The 23,079-nt window shown below is 39.0% G+C and overlaps 2 protein-coding genes across 4 annotated transcripts; both read right to left on the reverse strand.

The window, feature by feature from the left end:
- Positions 1-906: 906 nt before the first annotated feature.
- vamp8 (vesicle-associated membrane protein 8 (endobrevin)) lies at positions 907-7,647 on the reverse strand. Of its 2 annotated transcripts, none has more exons than XM_005940576.2 (3): positions 7,409-7,647; positions 4,460-4,627; positions 907-2,972 (listed from the first exon to the last, which is right to left on the reverse strand). In XM_005940576.2, exons 1-3 carry the CDS (start codon positions 7,421-7,423, stop codon positions 2,787-2,789), a joined length of 369 nt encoding a protein of 122 aa, XP_005940638.1. In that variant the 5' UTR covers positions 7,424-7,647; the 3' UTR covers positions 907-2,786. The 2 variants fall into 2 exon arrangements, with proteins under 2 accessions (XP_005940638.1, XP_014194978.1); XM_014339492.2 differs by lacking the exon at positions 907-2,972 and adding an exon at positions 2,980-3,326.
- Positions 7,648-8,210: 563 nt separating this feature from the next.
- ncaph (non-SMC condensin I complex, subunit H) lies at positions 8,211-21,210 on the reverse strand. 2 transcript variants are annotated; one of them, XM_014339493.2, is made up of 18 exons: positions 21,079-21,210; positions 19,855-20,102; positions 19,638-19,728; positions 19,400-19,492; positions 19,095-19,212; positions 18,782-18,933; positions 17,241-17,430; positions 16,683-16,765; positions 16,210-16,397; positions 15,918-16,063; positions 14,827-14,933; positions 12,324-12,443; positions 11,850-11,957; positions 10,607-10,750; positions 10,269-10,379; positions 10,019-10,095; positions 9,685-9,760; positions 8,211-8,799 (listed from the first exon to the last, which is right to left on the reverse strand). In XM_014339493.2, exons 2-18 carry the CDS (start codon positions 20,070-20,072, stop codon positions 8,740-8,742), a joined length of 2,082 nt encoding a protein of 693 aa, XP_014194979.1. In that variant the 5' UTR covers positions 20,073-20,102; positions 21,079-21,210; the 3' UTR covers positions 8,211-8,739. The 2 variants fall into 2 exon arrangements, with proteins under 2 accessions (XP_014194979.1, XP_005940639.1); XM_005940577.3 differs by having other exon boundaries at positions 8,224-8,799; positions 19,855-20,077.
- Positions 21,211-23,079: the final 1,869 nt, after the last annotated feature.

A 23,079-nucleotide genomic window follows, 5' to 3' on the forward strand; every position in this document is an offset into this window, starting at 1 on the left:
AGTGATGCCACCCTGCACCAAAGGAAACACATGTAACCAAGGTAACCTCTGACCCCACAGTTTAAGACAAGGATCTCCTACACAGCTATGAAATGATAAACTCACATTCATTTCTCTGAACAGATTTTTTTCTCTTTGCTCTTTACTTGTCTCATTAGACATGTGACTTCAAAAATGCTTATCAACTACGGCCGGGTATGTGGCAGGTAATGTGGCATACTGCAAGCGCCTTTGTCGGGAAACCATGATGGAAGATATTCTATAATAAGGAAATAAAGAATTTAATTAGACATGCCGGGGCGAAGGCGTGTCCCATTTAGTGGAGGAGTCAGTAAATGGATGAAGACAGTCAGAGCTGGGAGTGTCTGCTTGACCTTGTGAAATCTGCTTTATGTCCATTAAACACAATCTTGCTATTTTGTTTTCAGTTCAAAGACATTTTCTGTGATAGATACAGTATTTTGTTTCCACTATATTGAAGGATAGTAAGTAAGTTTACAGTAAGTTTGGGCTGGAATTCACTTCTCATGGCATAAGGCTCATAGACTCAGAGCATTACAATATAAAGCGCTTTATATTGTAAGGTACACCCTACAATAATACAATTTAGTTACTAATTAACCTATCACTAATAACTATATGTCTTGGGACACTGGGAGGAACTCATGCAAACTCCAAACAGAAAGATGCTAGGCTGATGGTCGAATTGAACTCAGGATCTTCTTGCTGTGAGGCAACAGTGCTAACCGCTGTGCTACCGTGTGCGTTTTCCTCACTACTTAAATTGTGTACACACTACTGAGCAGAATAGGATAGAATGAACTGAGGAGAAACAGGAGCTTAGATCACAATCTGTCTCCATCTTGTGGCAAAACTGTGATCACAGAAGAAGACATGACAACAGAGCAGAAGAAAAATACAATTTATTCTCTATCAGACCGTCAAAACCATTAAATACCGTAAGTCATCAGAATAAGACCCTCAAGAGCTTTAAATTACAAGAGTTACACACAGTAGAAAAAATCCTTAAACACAGCAACAGACTCACTGAAGATGTCTTACAGAAACAAGAGTGTGGTTTATAGGCATCAAGAGATGAGACCAAAAAGGGGAAAAAAGTATTTTTTCCAACAGGGATTTTGTTACCTCATCATGAAACTTTAGGGTTGTATACAGAATCAGTTACAATTTATTTATACAGAAATTACATTCAGATTTTATTCATTCACTTCTGATTAAATAAGAAAAAAGTAACATTAATAGCCTCTACAGAAGAGGCACTTATGGAGAGGTCTGCTAAAGTCTACAAATATACACATCAGTGAGAATATGACGACTCTATACAGCTCACACCAGAAGCCCTTTGACCTCTTTGAAACTAAACTGGTATTGTAACATCCACTGTGGCTGACACGGGCCAGAGGGGGAGTGTTGTAGAGGTGGTTGACATTGCAATTCCCCTCCAAAGGCTGTGAGTTTCTGCACTGCATACCTGCAGGTGGCTAGTCAGCTGTAGGCTATCAGTTAAACTTTACGGTCCGAATAGGAGTTCGATGCAAATTTAAAACTACACCCCTTGTTTCAGTGGTGTAGTAACCGACTGCTTATTTAATGTCAACACACTTGATGGCTTCACTGTAATCTTTTCATTGCTTACTTCATAAACACCATTTAGAGAGTATTCAAAGTATATTAATTCAATAAACCGTTCTTATGTAGGTTGTCTTGACTGTAACAAAACTGGAAGCATTTTGACTGAAATCCACCAATCAGCCACAACAAACTTCTGACAGGTAACGTGAATAACATTTGTTGCTGATAACGAATGGCTCCAGAACATATGAAAGAGCTCCTGGTGTTCACCTGGCCTCCTCGTACCCCAGATCCAAATCTGATTTGTCTTCAGTGGGATGAACCAAAAAAATAAAAAGCCAAATCACAGAGGGTCAAAAGTACCCAAAATATCCACTTCTAATGTTCCACTGTCATTTTAAACAGGACACCAGCAGAGGTCCAGTTACCTGATGGGCCAGAGTGGTTTTGGAAGCTTATCTAATATCGCCCAGAAGCCAGACAGATGTCAAAATCAACTCCATAATTCATCCTCCCATTAAATATACTGTGACCTAAAACTGTTAACTCTGTGGTAATTTTCTAGTGTCAAAAAGGATCCAGATATTACCCATTTTATTACCTGACACAGTCGATCCAAATCATACTCTGCGTTATACACGCTGTCTTTTGTAAAGGTGCACCAGTGACAACATCTAAGACAAACCTAACATAAAATATGAGACTGGAATAATCCAGCTTGATTCTTTTCAACTACAAAAATTTGAGAGACTCGCTCTTTGCTGGGATGAAATAAATGCTTATGGTGAATCCGTTTAACAAGGAGGAGTAGACAGTGCTGCTATGAAACATCCTTTAAAAATACCGGTAGTGTTTTACTGCCATTGACCACTGATGTTCCACAGCGGTTTAGGATGTGTTTAAAAAAAAAAGAAAAAAAAAAAAGAAGCAGGTATTGTATGGGAAAGGCTTTCAAAAGCTTGTTCTGTCATTAAAGTCCCTTAAACCAAAGAATAAAATATTGGAATTCCTAAAAGTTCAACATAGAAACTGTGTAGTATTAACGGTTTCACCATATAGCAGTGATTTGCTCAAGCTTACATGCATGTCATGTATATATATATATATATATTTATTTTTTTCCCTCGATATTGTGCAATTGGAATATGCTTATGATTTTATTCTGACTATACATTGTTTAAATTTCTGTCTGTTTAGGGATTCTTGGTGGGAGTAACTATAGGAGGCACGGGGGAACTAGTAGGGATGACTCCTGTGGCCAGTAAGATGATAATGAGGACGATAATTAGGACTATCACAATTATGACCACAATCAACTTGACATTCTTCCACCAGTAGGAGCGAGCCACCTTGTGAGACGTCTGCTTGAAGTGCTGAGCCTACAAAAGGAAAAAGACAGGAGAATCAATAAAATTATGTAATCAGTTCTATTGCTATAACTCTGTTTAGTCTTGAGTTGTTAATATTTTGCTAGAAAAATGCCAAAGAGGTACAGTGATTTATTAAATTTGTGCAAACATAAAAGGAATTTGTTTTTTCAGAGTCAACAATTGATACCACCGCTTTTATTCTTCAACACAGTCTGGAGTCTCTTAGGCAGCTTTGCTTAAGTGGTCTTCAGGAATAGTTCTTAGGCTTCTTGAAATACATTCGAACTCTTCTTTGGATGTTTCTGCCTTTTGTCTTCTGACCGGATGATCCCGCACTGCTTCAACGATGTTCCAGTCTGGGCTCTGTGGAGACCAATCCACGACTGATGGTGTTCGGTTCTGTGTGTTTTTCTACAAATCAGATGCTTTCCAGACAATATTGCATGGTGGATCTAAAGCCAACAGTAATCTTCTGTGTTCATATTTCCATCAGCATCAATGACTGAAATGCAGGGCCAAACATTGACAGAGCCTTCATTGGTTTTTTTACAGATGTGTGCAGACACTCACTGTTGTACCTCTGTCCTGTCCTCCTCTGTAACAGCTGATGAGCACTTAAACCAAAACATATGAATTCATCACTTCATAAGAGCTATTGCCACTGATTTTCAGTGCAGCTCTGGTGCACTGTGGCATGCCTCAGCTTTTAATTCCCATTTCCCTTCCTTAAAAAAGGTTACTTGGCATCCACCCAGCCACTGAGACCATTTCTGATGAGGCTTAAGGGAACAAGATGGATCAGCTAAACATAAGATAAGAACATAAACTAAGATGTCAAATCATTGTATAGATGTATAGTTACAAGGAAAACATTTCTCTTTTTTTCTCCTCACCACAATAATAATAATAATAATGATAATAATAATTTTTCCTAATGTGTCCCTTATACTCCTCATTAGATGTCACAGTAACCATGTCCATCTTTTACACCATCTATGGCCTTAACATTAAGCCTGATTAGGAAATGAATGCTATTACTGTGTTTGAGATCTTGTTTTTCCATGAATGAAAATGGAAGGTGAGTGTGGTCAAATACAACTGTTTAAGCTCTAAGAAGTCTTTTCCTGCTGCAACCACAACCTCAAGAGTACAAACGGATAACAAAACAGACAAAAGAGTAATTAGCTTTACTGCTAGGGGACACTATAGTTGACCTCATTTGGTTTTATTTACATTTTACACAGTTGACTTTGTAAAATCCTTAAAGTTGAATAAGGGCATGAAAAAGGCCACACTTCACCTGTTCTGTTCTGTAATGTGGAGAACCTGACACCGCCCGAAGTGACTTGTTATTCTTGTTTAACTGAACAGTATCACTAAGATCACAGCTTACCAAGCTTTATTTACAAGTGTGCATGTATGGGAGTATTGTCCATATCTCAGCCTGCTTTTACACACAGCCAAGTGAAAGTTAAAACTCTCGTGATCACACTGACCCCTGCTTGCAGATCCTCTGTCTTGCCCATTAAGTCATCCAGCCTTTCTCCTCGTGCCAGGATCCGGTCCACATTCTGAGTCATGATGCTTTTCACGCCATCCACCTGATCCTTTAGAGCCTGCACCTTGTCCTTAGGCTCTGGCATTTCTTCTATCCCTCCACGCTCCTGGTGTAGAGAAGGGTCATTAAAGAAGAGTTAGCTGCAATCCATTTGCAGAACCCCCACACACACACGCGCGCGAGCACACACAAAATAGCATTGGCATGAACTGCCTACAAGCAGAGCAATTCAAAAAATAAAAAGTATCAGCTGGGTGAACAGTGAAGTCTGCTCATCAATCAAACATATGCTGCATGTAGCACTAGTTTGTTCTTTTGCTCCAAGTCATAGACATTAAATAGGTGCAATTTTGAGATGGAAACTATGATATATCCTCTGATACTGATGCTTAGTTTGTTAACGGAAAAAAATGTTAACCTGGTTTAGCGTCAGTTTTAACAAAACCAAAACGTGTCCTTCAGGCCTGAAAACTATAGTGCTATCTCCTGTACTTATGCTTTGAGACCTCAAAAATGTCAGAGTGACTGTCAGAATATCAAAGGTTCTACTTCTTTTGCAAACCCGTCTCTGGAAAATCTCTAAAGACTCACAGAAGTCCACAGCTAAATTACAAAAATATCCCTTTATAAGTCTTTGATGAGGCCTGGCCTCTTCATGTTTTATTGGACATGAGTACCTCCATGACTGTGTCTGCAAGTGACAAAGCAGCATGTAATGTAAATATGTCCTTTTGACCCATTTGTAACCACAGTATTTATTTACAAGCCCTTGAGCTGCACCTTGTGGCTGTTAAATTATCACTTTTATACATCCGTGAAAGTCTGCTAAGAGCATGTGTGAATTCAAGAGAAACTTCAGCTGTTACCTCACATAGCTGTACATGTGATTTCAACACAGAAATGCTGTGTGCAGTTGGGTGTGTGTCAGTAAACATGCAGGGACCACTCTGTCCCATGAGTCAGCAACAGATTGTAACAAAACTGTCTCTAGGAAACGGGGCAGGTTCTCCTGCGTCATGTGTCTCTCGCCTCTCCTGTTGCCCCACCCTCCTTTCTTTTTTTCCTTTTCCATTCATCCTTTTTCAGAAGAAGTTTCTGAAAAAACAAACTCTGGAGTCATCTTTAATTTTCTTTTTCTTGTTATATCAATCAATCAAAGCTTTATTCGTCACATGCAGGTTGCCCTGCAGTGAAATGGGACCCCCCCCCCCACCTTACACATATAGCACAAACATTACATGGGGATACAGGTCAGAGATTGGTAGAATCAGAGAAAAAACATTGAAATGTACACTACAGTGGGGAAAGTGCAAGAGGAAAAAAGAGACCCCTACTCATGCTGTGCTTCCATGGTAGGACAGCATGAGAACAGGAAACAAAAAACTCCTTTGCACAAAAAAGCACATAAATGTCCACAGCACAACATTGTGAAGACATGACAAGCCACAGGGGTGGGTGGGGGGTGAGGAGTAATCCGAAGAAACACAGCAGCCACCCTGCACAGCGCTAATATCTTCATTACATGTGTTAAATCTCTCACATTCCTCTGTACCAGTGTTAGCACGTCAGTCATTCAGGCCCACTGAATGGCTGATGCCTATCAAGTATCAATAAACAGAAAGTAAAGTGTCCAAGGCAGCTGCAGAGGGCAGCTACATTAAGCATCTAATTCAAATATTTGATATGTTGTAAGCTGAGTGACTTCAGTCTCTCTTTATAAGTTGACAGATAAGGGGTCTTGTAAATATGTGGTTGGTGCATGAGGAAAATGATCAAGGAAGTACACCTTAAAATGTTCCAACAGATATTTCCTGTTAAAATGTTTGACTGCAGCTGTAAATCCAAAACATGTATTCAAACACTCAATCCTTACTGCTCACACTGATGTAGGCAAATGGGAAACTGCCCTAATCTGTGAGGACACACAAAGAGATTTGAATACTACAGGAAGTAAGATTTTCCTACAGGCTAGAGGGAAACGTATTTTGATTTAAGTCGACAATGTTGAGTCATTACAGATATTTAAAAAACTGCCTGGACGTTCTTATCCTTTCAGCAGAATAAACAGCACTGCCAACAGATTATAATTAGTCCATTATGTGGCCTTTTTTGTTATTAGTTAACAAAAAAGCAAAAAAAAAAAAAAGTCTTCATAGAAGTCATTGCGACATGAAAGTAGGCAAAGAAAGATGTTGGAAAGCACACACACACATATGCCTCTCTTGTGCCGACATTAAATAATGTTAAAACATGAGAGCAGTAAACCTAATTTAGCACAAATAAACGCCACTTTAGCTGCGCTACCTGTAAAAGTTTATTTTTCCCCTTTACTAATGAAATAATAATAATAATAATAATAATAATAATAATAATAATCATCATCATCATCAAGTGTTGCCCAGTGGATAATATCTATTTTGTAAGGTAAGTTAGCATTAAACTGCTACTTGCTCCAGCAGAGCTTGGCTACAGGCGAATGGCTCCACCAACGACCTGTGAAACATTCTTGAAATACGTGAAAAACAACCGTTTTATCAGTTAGCAACATGTATTATAAATAGACAGTAGTACATGGAAACGTTTACTTGAAGTATGCGGCTTTATTTTTATGGAAAACAAACGCATCTCAACTTTACAAAAATCATTTCCAACACGTACTGAGCACCGTGTGTAATTAGGCCATTTTGTTAAGCTGCCTTACTTAGAACTTGCTCCCTCAAAAATGAAAACGTTAGTGCGCTGACTTATTATTTTCAGCCGAGGTAGGTTTCAAGTTAAGTACAGGTTGATTTATGTGGAAGTACACCTGTTTGAGACTGTCGCTGAACTAAGTGGTGACGGCGGGGAGGCTTTCTGAACAACATAAACAAAGGTCATTATCACCTACCGGATCAGTGTCCATCTTGCTGGAAAAAATGTCCTTTATCCGTAAACTGATGGGTCTACTTTCTATAAAAGTTGACGATTTGATTTAAAACCCTTTAAAAACAGTTTAAAGTCTCGAAGCAAATACGTTTCTCTCGGTTTTACTTCCTGGTGGTTTTCTTTCCTCCCTTAATTGCCTTCTTCCAACTGTTAAGTGAACTCAATCTCCGTTTCCGCCCTTTGGTTTCCAAAATAAAGCAACCTATCGTTTTCAGCTGAAGTGGTTGGGTAAACATTAGAGAAAAAAAGATTATATAAAAAAATATGATTCCTTTAATCTTTACACAGTAATATCGTCATTGTATTTTATATACTCGTATTCACATATTGATTTTCACTACCTGTAAAACAATTGTAATGATTTTTAAGCGAGTCAAACTTTCATTGTCGACCTCCGTGCTTTTATTTTGCAGGTGCATACGTTTACTTCCTTTGTTGTCTTCAAAAACACCTGTAGGCGGCAGTCCCTCTTCTATTGTTAAAGAAGGCGTCATACCAAGATGTACCCATGATATGTTAGCGGTGAAACCCTTAGCGATGAACCTTTTGTAACTTTGTGTTCAGGATGGCTGACAAACTTGCTTTCTAACTTAACATAACTGTAAAGTAACACAATGCATTTCTGATAGTAAAGGAGGATGTAGTTGTTTATGTTTTTTTTGTTAATATTTCAAGGGGACAACAGTGACACTGGAGGAGCAGCACTTAGATTAGCAGCAGTGGCCTCAGCTCAGTTACTCCTCCCTCTCCTTGTGTCACAAATTTCACCCAGCCAGCAGCTTGACTCCTGACAAACCGGTTTCTTTGTCTGGTGAAACTGGTGACGAAGATTGAATACTGGTCATTGCATGCCCTTATGTCATGACTGCTGCAAGCTGCTTTGAATCAGAAGCAGCTAAAAATAATCAAAGGCATTACGACAATTTGGGAAAACTGTTTGAAAACCATTGTTTAAGTGTGCTGAAATACTGCCACAGAACAAGAAAATGTGGGGTAACATGTTTTGGATTTAATTTCTCCATCAGATTTGAGAAAAAAAAGCTTTTATTTCTGTTCACAATGTACATTTTTTGTGTGCTGTTGAGTAATTAGCTACACACAGGATATGCATCAATTGCACAAACTAAAAGGAGAAACAAACATACTATAATTATAAAGAATAAAAGCAGGTAGAGACAGGAGATAGAAACAGGACAGCGTTTAAAAAGAAAAAAAATATACAAAGTAAAGAGCTGAAAAAGAAGAGAATTGAAGAAAAGAGTAGCAGTAAGCCTCATATGATTCATAATTCCCTCAGTGGCCTTGTTTGATGATGATATCTGACATGTCATCAACCTTCACCAGCTCCAAATTCTGTAAAAAAGACAAAAACAAACATTAGGACTGACGACTTTTTAAGCGTGACACAGCAGTAATAATAATAATAATAATAATAATAATAATAATAATGGATATAGTTTATATAGCACTTTTCAAGGCACCGAAAGCACTTTCCAATGCCACTATTCATTCACTCTCGCATTCACACACTAGTGGCCACAGCTGCCCTGGGGCAGACTGAGAAGCGAGGCTGCCATATCGTGCCATCGGCCCCTCTGGTCAACACCAGCAGGCGGTAGGTGAAGTGTCTTGCCCAAGGACACAACGAGCAGGACAGAGAGCCCAGGGATTGAACTGTTGACCTTCCGGTTACAGATGCACTTCCCAACCCCCTGAGCCACGGTTGCCCTACATTTTAATGTACTCCGTGGACTTGCTGAACCAGATATGTAACTTTAAGGAACATCTGCCAGCCAATCAGGACTGAGAATGTTTGGACATCCTATTTCAGGGAACAAAGAATGAATGAATGAACTGAAAAATAAATTGCCCAGTTACACACCCAAATTCCTTCCTTAGTGAAGTTTCCTGGTGCTAAAGCTATATCTATATATATATACAAACTACAAACATTAGCTGTGATAGCACTCAGTGCTTTGACCCATGTGACATAATTTCTGGCTCCAAAATAAACCAACAAGGTGCAGAGTGCAAAATAAATGGGTGACATCATATTAGCTTTAACCACCTTTGCATTTAAAGCCAATCTGGCTGCTATGGGAAGTGCAGTTTGACATTGGTTTAATTTTTCATCCCTTGATGCTGCAGCTCATTTTACACCAACATGAAGAGAGTACATACATCATAATAATAACAAATGAAATCAAATAAACAAAACATACAGCAAACAACACTCACCTTTTCATTGGCAAGATGAAGTAAAGCGACAAACGCCAGTGCCACTGACAGGTTCTGAGCCATTGTGTTTGGTAATCTGAATATGTGTGAGAGAGAGACAGAGAGAGGGAGTGAGAGAGAGAATTTTATATTTCATCAATGATGATTTTCATGATTCTGATGGAATTAGTATTTCAGTGACACTGTGATTTGATCGTGTATAGCTTCACACTAGCTTGTCAGAGAAACTTCTGTATCTCAAACCATAATTTTATATCCAATATTCTTTTGGTGAGGTCTGATACTCCTCATTAGTGCTGTGCCATGGCAGACATGACAAGAGATCTGCTTATACCTTTGAAGCAGCGTCTTTGTGGTCTGACTGAACACTTTCTCTCCACACACTTCAGGTTTCTCCACAGTCTCCACCCCCTACAGGGAACACCAAGGAACAAGTAATAAAACACAGAGTCAAACAGAAACGCAGTGAAGAAGGGCCGCCTGGAAGGCAACTGTGCCCACCGCATGTGATGCATGACCAACCTGAAATTTGTCACTGTATGCACCACAGAAAAAAAGAAGCTAATACGCGGTGTGTAATTTACCTCTGTGGGTTTTTCTGGGCTGTCAGTCAGAAGAGTCCACATGCTGTTCTTGAGTCTCTTCATGTCCATTTTCTTTGCTGTCTTGGCGTAGTTGATTTCAATCTTGTTGACCTACAAAAACAATCAATGTAGAACTATAGAAGTTCACAAACAAAAATTCTGCTTATAATATATCCATTATTAATGACTATTTGTCCTAAGTCATACAGCTGTTTCAGTTCCATCTTCTATTTTTCAGTGGGGTATGATAAAAAATATTACTGCAGAAGCTTTTGAGCAGAGATGGTACTAAAGGGAAGAGCTACTTAAAGCACGACTAAACTAGTTGCATTGCTCACCCTGTGTGGCTCAGGTACCAGATCCTCCTCCCCATAGGTGGACACGCCCTCGAGATCTTGTGAGAGCGGAGGCATGCTGTCACTCGAAGGCTGTGTGTCATCTGAACCAGCAAACCCTTCAACATCATCATCACTGTCACCTCCCTGAAACAGAAGATGAATAAAGATTTGACATGTGGTTTCTAATCAGTTGTTGATTTGCCGTGACGGGGATTTGTTAATTCTTTCATTCCTCAGCAGGTTAGATGTTGCTTTTAGCTTCTTCCACAAGATTTGATGCAGAAAGGGTGTAGTTTCCATGTAGTGTCAGTCACAGGTGTGTGATACATAAAAGAAAAGGTTTTAAACAGTCGCTCTGATATAAAAATGTCACATAGAGATATAATTGCTATAGCACTGCCATGTCTTTTTGTTTCCTAGCACAGTCAGTGAGACAAGCCCAAGGATTTGTGAGACTGACAGCCCTGTGTCAGCCTCTGATCACGATTTATTACCTAAATAAGGAACTACATCAAACTCCAGCACAGCACAGTACCTGCAAAATATGCAATAAAAAACACACCATCAAGTATAACCAGGCTGTGCAGGAGGAGATACTAGCAGTAGACAAGAATAAATGACTGCACTCAATACGACAGGAACAGCAAAACAGTGGATAGAAATCACTGATGTGGTTAAATGGTGAAAAAGTGGGGTTATTCTACTAAAAAATATACATTTATTGGTCTTCCAACAAATTGATGTATTACATAGGGGGAGTAGGTGCCAGTTTGCCGCCACAGGGCCCGAGATAGACATTGTTGTTCTGCATAATCACATTTAATGTACATGGTTAGACACAGGCCACATGTGCAGTATGTCAAATGTCGCGGCAAAGACGAGTCGTAGCCATTTGTAACTGATCAGAACAAAAGGAAAAATATGAATTTTTATTTCTTTACTAATACTAACAATCTATATACTAGAGATTGTTGTAGTTATTGCAACATCAAAATACAACCCTAAGATTAAAATTTGTGTTTCATAACCCAAACCACTTCTGGATAAACCAGAAACAGTAAGATTTTACAATATAATCAATTCAGAATTGATAGTGAAATGTGTCCGGGCATGCGGTTTAAAATCCTGCCCAATTAAATGTGCGTAGCTACCTGCAGAAGTAATCCCTTGTGATAAATGAACACCTGAAATGAGCTTTCTTAGAATCAGATCAAAAGGTGATGCTTAAAAGAGTTTTTCAGACCTGTAGACCTGGACAGAAGTTGGCTGTGTCATTGGCGTTGTTGTAGTCATAATCTCCAATGCCTTCTCCGAGCTCTGCAGACAGCCTCTTCTGTCCTTCTGGACTTAACTAGAGTAAACAAGACCAGATTGATCAATATTAATACGTCCCAAACAACTTGCACTCAATTATGGAAATATTGAGTAAATATTGTAAAACTGCCCAATTTTATGAAAACAAAAACAAAACGAACAGTTGATATGAGATTCAAACACATCCGAGATCATTTTTGAGATATCGCATTTTCACAGAGGTAAATAGGAAGTCCATGTGATACTGCAAGCCATATTAAAAAAACACTAAAAAGAAAATAGATGTAAATATTAAATCATGTCTGCAGAGTTAGAAGTATCTAAAAAAGTTAATAATTTTAATTAAATTATGAAATGCTAACATAAAGTATGGCCTGAAATGGTAAAAAGAAATAAGTCTTACTGTGCTGGAGGGTTTGAGGCTGAGCTGGGAGAGCGTCTCTGGAGGAAACTGGAAATCTGCTGGTAGAGTTGTTTTTTTACTTCTGGCACTAAGTGCAGACTTGGTGTTAGTGGTGGCAGCCTGTGAAAGGAAAGGAAGATAAAGTTTGGTTGGTGAGTTTCCCAAAAATCTGTAATCCAAAACTTCAAAACTACAAATCCTTTTAGAGATTCAACTGAATTTAATCATTATAGTTAAATCACAAGAGTTATGTTTCAATGCAGAAGCACACAAGAAAAGACTCAGACCAGCAAGTTTCCTGATGCATACTTGACAAACAAACGAGTTTAGGTTCAGTTCACAAGGATAACACCCTTATTAGCACTGATTCTGTCTTCATTCTGAACAAACTGATTATTTCATGCTCAAAAAATTTCTCTTTTGCTTCAAATTTTAAAACTGTAAGCGGCTATACATTTTTTAAAGCATTTACATGCTGGTCAACCAACATCTAAAACCAGATGTCCTGAGCAGATACATAAAAGACTTCCACACATGGTAATTGGGATGGAGGCTGCATCAGAAATAATTCTCAAAGTACTGAATACTGTGTTGCCATGGCCACTACTCCAAAAAGTACTACATTATAGCCACAGTGCCTCTGTTTTTAAGCAGATGTAGCACGCTGAGAAAGATCACATCTGACTCTGTCACTGGACTCTGCTACAGAACACGCTAAGCTTTACCTCCTGTCACCATTACTAATATTTGTACATGAGATTGATGTTATTATAATAACCATGGCAGCAGGCTGGCTTTGTTCACAATGACGTGAAACACTGAAATGATTGAAGTCATCTATGGCTCAAAAAGTAGTCACTGTAGTTGAACAGGTGAATGTATTTGACAGCTTCATAAATACAGGGAGTGCAGAATTATTAGGCAAATGAGTATTTTGTCCACATCATCCTCTTCATGCATGTTGTCTTACTCCAAGCTGTATAGGCTTGAAAGCCTACTACCAATTAAGCATATTAGGTGATGTGCATCTCTGTAATGAGAAGGGGTGTGGTCTAATGACATCAACACCCTATATCAGGTGTGCATAATTATTAGGCAACTCCTTTCCTTTGGCAAAATGGGTCAAAAGAAGGACTTGACAGGCTCAGAAAAGTCAAAAATAGTGAGATATCTTGCAGAGGGATGCAGCAGTCTCAAAATTGCAAAGCTTCTGAAGCGTGATCATCGAACAATCAAGCGTTTCATTCAAAATAGTCAACAGGGTCGCAAGAAGCGTGTGGAAAAACCAAGGCGCAAAATAACTGCCCATGAACTGAGAAAAGTCAAGCGTGCAGCTGCCAAGATGCCACTTGCCACCAGTTTGGCCATATTTCAGAGCTGCAACATCACTGGAGTGCCCAAAAGCACAAGGTGTGCAATACTCAGAGACATGGCCAAGGTAAGAAAGGCTGAAAGACGACCACCACTGAACAAGACACACAAGCTGAAACGTCAAGACTGGGCCAAGAAATATCTCAAGACTGGTTTTTCTAAGGTTTTATGGACTGATGAAATGAGAGTGAGTCTTGATGGGCCAGATGGATGGGCCCGTGGCTGGATTGGTAAAGGGCAGAGAGCTCCAGTCCGACTCAGACGCCAGCAAGGTGGAGGTGGAGTACTGGTTTGGGCTGGTATCATCAAAGATGAGCTTGTGGGGCCTTTTCGGGTTGAGGATGGAGTCAAGCTCAACTCCCAGTCCTACTGCCAGTTTCTGGAAGACACCTTCTTCAAGCAGTGGTACAGGAAGAAGTCTGCATCCTTCAAGAAAAACATGATTTTCATGCAGGACAATGCTCCATCACACGCGTCCAAGTACTCCACAGCGTGGCTGGCAAGAAAGGGTATAAAAGAAGAAAAACTAATGACATGGCCCCTTGTTCACCTGATCTGAACCCCATTGAGAACCTGTGGTCCATCATCAAATGTGAGATTTACAAGGAGGGAAAACAGTACACCTCTCTGAACAGTGTCTGGGAGGCTGTGGTTGCTGCTGCACGCAATGTTGATGGTGAACAGATCAAAACACTGACAGAATCCATGGATGGCAGGCTTTTGAGTGTCCTTGCAAAGAAAGGTGGCTATATTGGTCGCTGATTTGTTTTTGTTTTGTTTTTGAATGTCAGAAATGTATATTTGTGAATGTGGAGATGTTATATTGGTTTCACTGGTAAAAATAAATAATTGAAATGGGTATATATTTGTTTTTTGTTAAGTTGCCTAATAATTATGCACAGTAATAGTCACCTGCACACACAGATATCCCCCTAAAATAGCTAAAACTAAAAACTACTTCCAAAACATTCAGCTTTGATATTAATGAGTTTTTTGGGTGCATTGAGAACATGGTTGTTGTTCAATAATAAAATTATTCCTCAAAAATACAACTTGCCTAATAATTCTGCACTCCCTGTACAAAGAAAAAAGACAGAAGCAGCAGAGATGTTTTCTTTTTCTTTTTTTTTACCCTTGTTGTTCGGAAGTAGGTATCAAAGTTGACATCGTCATTGAAGTCTATTTCAAAGGTCTTTTTGGGCTTCCTTTTACGTGTCTCCTTTTCAGGCAAATGATCCACTGTATGACATAAAAGTACATAAAAATGGTCAGAGATTACAGATGGCAGGTTACTTTTACACTGCACACATTTAGTGAGAAAGGACAACCATTAGAAAACCATCTCAGTTGTTAGAGAAAAGGCCTAATTTACCACATCACTCAAAACAGAAAATAATCCTAATTTGTAAACATCATTTCAGTATGACAGCATAATGCATCCGAATGCATTTATGATAGATTTCAGGCATTACTTATGACAGGCTAGATAATGACCAAAGTGAATGTGGCATGCATCACATGTTACTTCAAAAACAAACGCAGTAGCATAAGCCTACATTTAATCTTACCAACATAAATAAGAACATTTTTAATGTGATGTGTTGTCTGCCAACATCTACACAAACTTTAATATGTAACATGTCTTGTTTAGAGTAACTACTTCTCTAATGTCTGCTCACATCTCACAAATATCTCTATATCTGAAGCCAAATCTGACCTGAAGGATGGCGCTGTGATGTTTAACAACTGCAGCACAGCAGGACATAATATTTAGACCGTGTTCTGCTTCAGAAGGCACTGTGTTACAAGTCACTAACGACATATCAGATCTAGAGTGGTTTGATCCTCAGCAGTTATTCTAGTCGGTTTCTTACTGACGCGTATTACTCAGGACCTGTTGTAGTACATGCAAGTAGGGTGGTTAAGCTAAGGAGTTGTGCTAAGGAGTTTCTTTGTGTGATGAAAACAGAAGCTCTTTGTAACCACCGACTGCTGGGAAGTGGAATATTTTAAAAAGCAGCACAATTTCAAAACCTTTTTAACGTCTCTGGCTTCTCATCGGCTTTGTAAAGTGGATGGTTTCTTAAATATGAAAGCTTACAGAAATTACTTTATTTACTTTCAAAGAAAATTTGGAGTTTGGTATTTTGTTATAAGGTGCAATAATGCAACGCTTTTACTGCAACTAAAATGGGTCTTTGCTAAAACCTTAATTTCACTCACACTTGTGTTTCGGTTTGAACTGCCAGTAGCCAGGTCCAGCCCACGTGGCCATGGTCCTGGGGCTGAAGTATGAATACTCCCTGGGCTGAGAGGACAGCTGCAAGCACATGGTGGCGATGTCTCCCTCTCCAATGGGAATCACATCCCTGTATGGCATCATAAAACCATTCAAACTAAAAACTAAAGCAAATTTACCATCCATTTATAGAAAAGGTTTAGGAGACAGACAAGAGGAAGGGAAAAAAAACAAACAAAAGACTTCCCTGCGCTGCTGTCCAATCCTCAATCTTACCTTCTTTTGCCAGAGGGCTCACAACCCTCCTTGTGTTCCTTTGATCCATCCTCACAGTCACCCACTCCCTCCTCATAGTCACCATCAAAGTCAGGGCAGTCATCTTCCTCTGGCTCTGGCTCAGGCTCATTGTTCACGTCAAACACATGATCGCCCTGCTTCATCTTCTCTAAGAGCTGATTCATGGTCTGAAAGAACATGCATAGAATATTAAATTCAAACCTGCAGGACTTTACATTTCTAAGGACTTTTACTTTGCAAGCAAAAATAGTTGCTCACACTAGAGCTGTAGTAAAATAGGGTTTCCTTTATGTATCTACTAAAAGAGAGTGAAGAACTGAACAAAACAAAGGAGATCAGTTTACAAAGGATTAAATCAGATTTGTAGGATGGAAATTCCATAACCTAATCATATTACAACTAGTATTCAGAAACAACTGACAGAAATAAGCACTAGATCCGTTTTCTCTTACCTGCTCCGGATTCCAGCTAGTGAACGAGAAGTCCTGCAGTGAGGGGCAGACGGAGCTTTTCTCCTGGGAACGCTGCAGTCCAGCTGCGAGTGACATGTTACAGAAAGACAAGTTTTCATTTCTGGGAGAACCCGAAGGATGACAGTGATACAGTGCTAAGGGGGGCGACCGTGGCTCAGGGGGTTGGGAATCGCATCTGTAACCGGAAGGTCGCCGGTTCGATCCCTGGGCTCTCTGTCCTGGTCGTTGTGTCCTTGGGCAAGACACTTTACCTTACTTGCCTACTGGTTGGCCAGAGGGGCCGATGGCGCGATATGGCAGCCTCGCTTCTGTCAGTCTGCCCCAGGGCAGCTGTGGCTACAACTGTAGCTTGCCTCCACCAGTGTATGAATGTGAGAGTAAATGAATAGTGGTATTGTAAAGCGCTTTGGGTGCCTTGAAAAGCACTGTATAAATCCAATCCATTATTATTAAGGTTCTTATGAACATCCAACTAGCGGCACAATATTTAACGTCCAAGTGTAAATGAATTTATTGGGCTTATTGAAAGACTTTTACCCATGAATGGGGATGCTGGGACCCCCTGTGGAGATGGAGGAGAGTAGGCGGGTCTGGACTGCAGGAGGGTCATGTGGGATGGAAAGAGCAGCTCGCAGCGACTGCTCTCACTGAAAAGAACAGACAGGAAGACCCCAGCTGTGCTGCTCTCATCAAAGGATGAGGCCATCCGCTGAAACATGGGGTCCACCTTTGTGGGGAAGACAGAAAGTTTATCATAAACACAACCTAGCTTGATATCAACTAAGAGGCATTTAAGCTTATTACTATGGCAAAGTGATGCTGTGATAGTAATGAAAAAAAAGAAAAGAAAAATCCCTCGAGGTGTCTTCTAAGACAACATCTAATTTAACTATTGATCTAAATCAAACAAACGTATCAATCATCAGTGGATTTAAGCCGTAATCCATGATAGTAATCCAACATTAACTCAAGCAGTGATGCTGAAGTTGTTTAACATTTAGTAAAGAGACCTCTGCACATAAATGCATATAAAAATTTGGTACGGGGACTGTGCCACCCTTTTTTTCCAGTTCTAAACAGTAAGATCGTTCTTAATTTGACTGCTAAATATATAACAACACCAAAAATAGTAAGCAGTATTCATAAATTTGTATTTTCCAGCTTATCATGTTGAACAGTGAGTTTCTGTACAGGAAATAAAACAGAAGGCTGGTTTTTTTTTTTTACTGATTCTCCTCTACACTAACCTTTTCCTCATGTAATATAATCACAGCTGAAGCATGTTCATATCAATAAGGATTTAATTAATTAAATAATTAACAAAAATCTAAGCTCATAAATAGCCCAAGCCTAATGAATATACTTTCAGCTCATGTTCAAAACCCATCACATATATCAGCTGTTAAAACAGCTACATTACCTTAAGTGAAGAAACTAGCAAAGTATAGTTTCATTGGTTAGAATCAAGTACTGCTTACTTAGATTACAGCACTGTTTGCGTATCGATGATATTTACATTTGGCATAAAAATAGAGATCTACCTCTCTCTGGGTCTTTGTTGTTTCTATATTATATATATATCAGTTTAAAGCATTCCACCTATTTTAATGGAGTGAGGGTGTGTACTGCATCTCGAGGGAGTTGCATCTTCTATTCTGGTGGTATAAGATAACAACATGGCTGAGTCTGTTGGCTACAAAACAGAATGATTTGACCCAAAATCCAAACAGTGAAATGAAAACAAAACAAACAGCCTCTGAATGTTTTTAGTGTTGTTCATTTATGTGCATTAATGAGCCTAGATCTCGCAAAGGTTGTTTTCAGTTCATTCTTATTTAACCCAAATGCTGTATTCCTGGATCTATACATCGATAGCTATATTCTATTATTGTTTATTGATGCATTACATAAGCAATAAGCAGGAATATTTCCCATGATTAGTCATTGGCATAGTGGTCCAGAAGCCCTGAACGATACTTCTGTTATTTTAAAAAGTACAAAAAAAAAAAAAAAAAAAAAAAAAAAAGAAGAACTGAGGTGCGCATTATTTTAGTTACTTTGCTAAGACCTCTACATACCTCACATCTCCTCTCAGACTCAGCACTGTTGATGTTGCTCAGGTTTTGCTCTACTGTCTTCTTGGGAGGCCTTTTCTTCTTTGGCTGTTTGGCAGTGACTTCACCTCCTGCAAGTCCTGCATCATCTCCATCTTCCTCTGTTGCACCATGGCCTGTGTATGCACAAGGAATTCAAAAAAAAGCAGAAAATGTTCAATAGTACAGGAAGGTGGGTTCAACAACTTTAAAACTGTGTTCGAAAAAGCCAGAAAGCTCAAGCCACAGCACAAGTACGGTTAAAAGAAAAATCCAACAACAATACAGAGACTCTCACCTTCTCCAGGTTTGGTTTCAGCACCCAGACCACCCAGCACTCTGTAGGCATCAGCATGAACAGCATCCACTCTCACAGCGTAGATTTTTGTACTGGCATCCAGAGTGCCAGCTGCCACCTTTAGGATGAAAAGATGTAAATATTGAAGGATACTACTTGCATAACTTAATAATAAATACATATTTCACAGTGTACGACATCACCTTTTATAGGACACTTCATATGATGCTTCATTCAAATGTTTAAATCAGTTCAAAGACTTTTAGAGAACCAAAATGATGAATGAAACAATCAGTTACACATACCTTGAAGTTGGTGAGCTCTGAATCCTTTTGTTTGAGAATATCAGCCATGTAATCAATCAAATGCAGACCAAATGCATTTTTGGTGGTGATTTTCTGTCGATAGGAATAAAAAAAGTAATTTATTCATTTATTTTTCCTTTATTTCGTCATATTTTCTCATCTACTAATCACAGAGAAAGACAAAGGACATTTACTATAAAGGGAAAAGAGGAAAATGCATGCACATACAAATACTTACATTTTCAGTGGAGAGTTTTATGCAGGTGGAGTAATGCTCTGAGATCTGTGCATTTGACAACTTGGGCACGGCAGCAGGAGTTCCCACAGTGCTGATTAGGATAATGAGATTGTCTTTGAGCTCTCATGATACATAGCAGCCAGGCACTATTTGTCAAAGCCATGGCACAAAATGTTTTTACAAATTACTTTTAGTTTTGCCATTATCTACAGCATACCTGTGAGATGCAGAGTCATTTAAGGAGGAATCACTTGCAGCTTGAAGGTCAATGACTCTTGACCTCCTACGCTGACGTCGCTCCTGCTCATCATCGTTTCCAGGGAAAGCTGACAGCAGTGGAGTGCTGCTGCCTGCAGGGGACAGACCCTTATTCTTCAAACAGGATGACATCCATCCTGGTCGTACCCGGGAGACGGGTGTGGAGGCTGCGCTCATCTTTGCTGGAGATAGGAAAAGATGTTTGGACTGAACAGAGGGTTGAAAAAAAATAGTGCTTAAAGAGCAGAATTCAGTGCTCTGAATGTACCGTACACATATCAATTTGAAGCAGGAGAGAAAGTTAACTTGGCTCAGTTAACTATTTGTTGTAGTTAACTGAGCCAAAACCAAAATTTACATGTAAAAAACTCCTCTAATCAACCCAAATAAAATCTTTAGGAAAAATATTAAAAGTAACTCAATGGATCTCGGTGGTGAAATCTGTCAATACAACCCACGGGATGAGGAATTAAGGTATATATTTGATGCTAACATAACTCTGAAACAGCTGTTTTTACAAAGTGCTGTGCTTGTGTTGTTACAGCTGTTTGGAACTTATAAAGGAAAACAAAGTTTATGCCAAGTTTAAAAGTCACTAATGAGAATAAGAAGCGAGAATGTGATCTTATGATGACAAAGAAATTGGGAGAAAAAAATACAAGACAAACTCTTATTGTTGGCTCTGGTTATGCAAGCATGATATGCTAGAATTAAGTTCGCATCAATCTTGCCTGTTTGCTACCGAAACAACGTTGTTTACTTTAAGGGTTCATCATTTATTAGTATAGCTCAGCGAATCCTTCCTTTTGAAGACTCCCATTGACTTTATTCTGGATTTCCATCAGTTTAACTTAGCTTGAACGCTACTCGCATATAAACAAAGGAACTCTACAATAAAGTATTAAACCAGTGAAAAGGTTATATACATTCAATTAAAATCAATTTTCAGAAAGCAAACGCCATCTTAGCACAACATATTTGGTAAGCTAGTTTAGTAAAATAATCACGAAAGAAGCACATGTACAGCTCAAACGCACTTACATGCTCACGCTAAGCTAACTTTACATGCATTTTAGCATAACAACCCTAACTTCGGTATGAACGTGTTCTTACAGTTAGCGTTAGCAGGCTTACTAACAAATAAAAACTTTATCACAAGACTTGCTTCAGCCCCGAAACGTACCGAGAATTGCCTTAAATCCGACGGAGACTTATGTAGACCCGTTATAAGTTGTAATATGACAGAAAGAACAAGCAGCAAATTTCTTCCTGTCCAGCGTTTGAATTTTTGCGCCGAACGGTTTACGTAGCAGCAACCTACGTCATGACGCTAACCGCGCCCACGACAGCGAGAGAAAGTGAGATTCAGATTCAGAGTAGTTTAATGATCCCTAACTATGTATGAAAACAGTGATCTTGAGATAAAACTCAATGATTTTCTTCTTTTATATTAACATAAGTAGTTTTTGTTGAATTGTTTAATTTATGATATTGTTTAATAAAAACATTACATCACGAAAAAGTAAGTGTTCATCAATTTTTATGACAGATAATCAGGATTTTTTGTTTCATTTTCAATATAGCATCCCCCACCATGTCTTCCTTATGCAATGATCTTTTGACTACTATGATCACTGACGAGTGAGTCAGTAAATCCTTTAATGTTCAGTACGAGCAATAATTCGTACTGAATGAGTGTATTTTGTATGTGATGACACACTGAAAAAGTGTTTGCTGTAATCCTCACAGGTCAAGCACGACATGTGAGGCTAGGGCCTCGAAGTTAAGCAGCTGTGACTCAGTAAACATATATTGATATTCACATCACACTAAAGCAAAACAACATGTCAGGATGGAGCACCTTGCTCGGAACCATTTTGTTTTTACTTCTATCACTTAATAGACACTTGACAGATATTGTTTAACAGCCACAGCCGCAACTCTAATAACATCAACTGACATTCACCTACTAAAGTAAAGACTGAAAAGCAGCATGCAAGTTGCACAGTACATTTCATTAATAACTATTTTTCTTATAATTATTAACTGAAATAAAAACTAAAGCAAAAGCAATCTTCCTAATGACATGAAGCAGCTGCTTCATTTCATTTCATTTCATTCGGCTACTCACTAGATGGCAGTGACAATCAAGACTGTGTTGCTGGTAAGCTGTACGGTGAATGGATTCAGAACTGATATAAGAAAGTCAAAATTTTGTTAAACTACTTACAGAATTTTAAATATCAGTTTTCAGGGAAGTAATAATTAGGTAAGTAATAACTGTGACACAATCCTGTATGATTTCCTCTAAATGAATATTCTCATTCAAATGAGAAATGACAGTTACATTCCTTTATTAGTGTGACACTAACCCTGCTCAATTTTTCCCATTTAGTTTTTGTCTATAGGGATCTTCTGCAAAAGACCTATGGGAAAAATTCAAAGTTAAACATTAGCCAGTTCATTACAGTTTCCATGATGTAACAGTTGCTATTGTAATGCAGTACATCACCACTTGGCGGCGCCTCCTGTCTCATGACTGGTGTGTCACCCCCTTTTTGTTCTTCTTCGCACTCTCCCTGTAATGGATGCTCCCGTGTGTACGCGGACTAATGTGTGTGTTCTCGTGTAATGTGTGGTAGAGGTAGCACTTTTATTTTTGATATTGTAAATAAATGAGTACTTTTGGAAAGTCAGAAGCTGTTGCTCATTCGCTATCCACCTGCACACCTCCGCGGCTGGCTTCATCTCCACCGCACGTTACAATGAGTAAGCTTGACACAGTCAGAAAAAATGCTGTTCAGTGATGTTTAACAGGGTTGATCAGAGTATTATCTTAACTCCTAGGAGATGTACCCTCTACCCACGCAGTGAACATCTTTGATTGCACCAGAGTGAGTGTGTCTGTAAGGCAAGAGAAAGAAGCTTGAGTCACAAAAGCATTTAAGCATAAATGCACAAGTTTTAGCACACATATAAGTGTGTGCTAAAACAGTCCATACTAATGGCTCCCCAATTGGAGAATCTGACCAAATAATGGGCTCAGAGAGTTGTGTACACACAAATAACAGCCTGACTGTGCTGGAAAGTGTAAAAAGATATAAATAAATAAATGCTTGCCATATTAAAAGTGAATTCAATTTAAGGTCATAACAGAAAACAATGTTATAACTAATCTAATTAA

This window comes from Haplochromis burtoni, unplaced genomic scaffold (genome assembly GCF_018398535.1).
Source record: "Haplochromis burtoni strain Fernald_Lab_line unplaced genomic scaffold, NCSU_Asbu1 Contig_293, whole genome shotgun sequence".
Lineage (NCBI taxonomy): Eukaryota > Metazoa > Chordata > Actinopteri > Cichliformes > Cichlidae > Haplochromis > Haplochromis burtoni.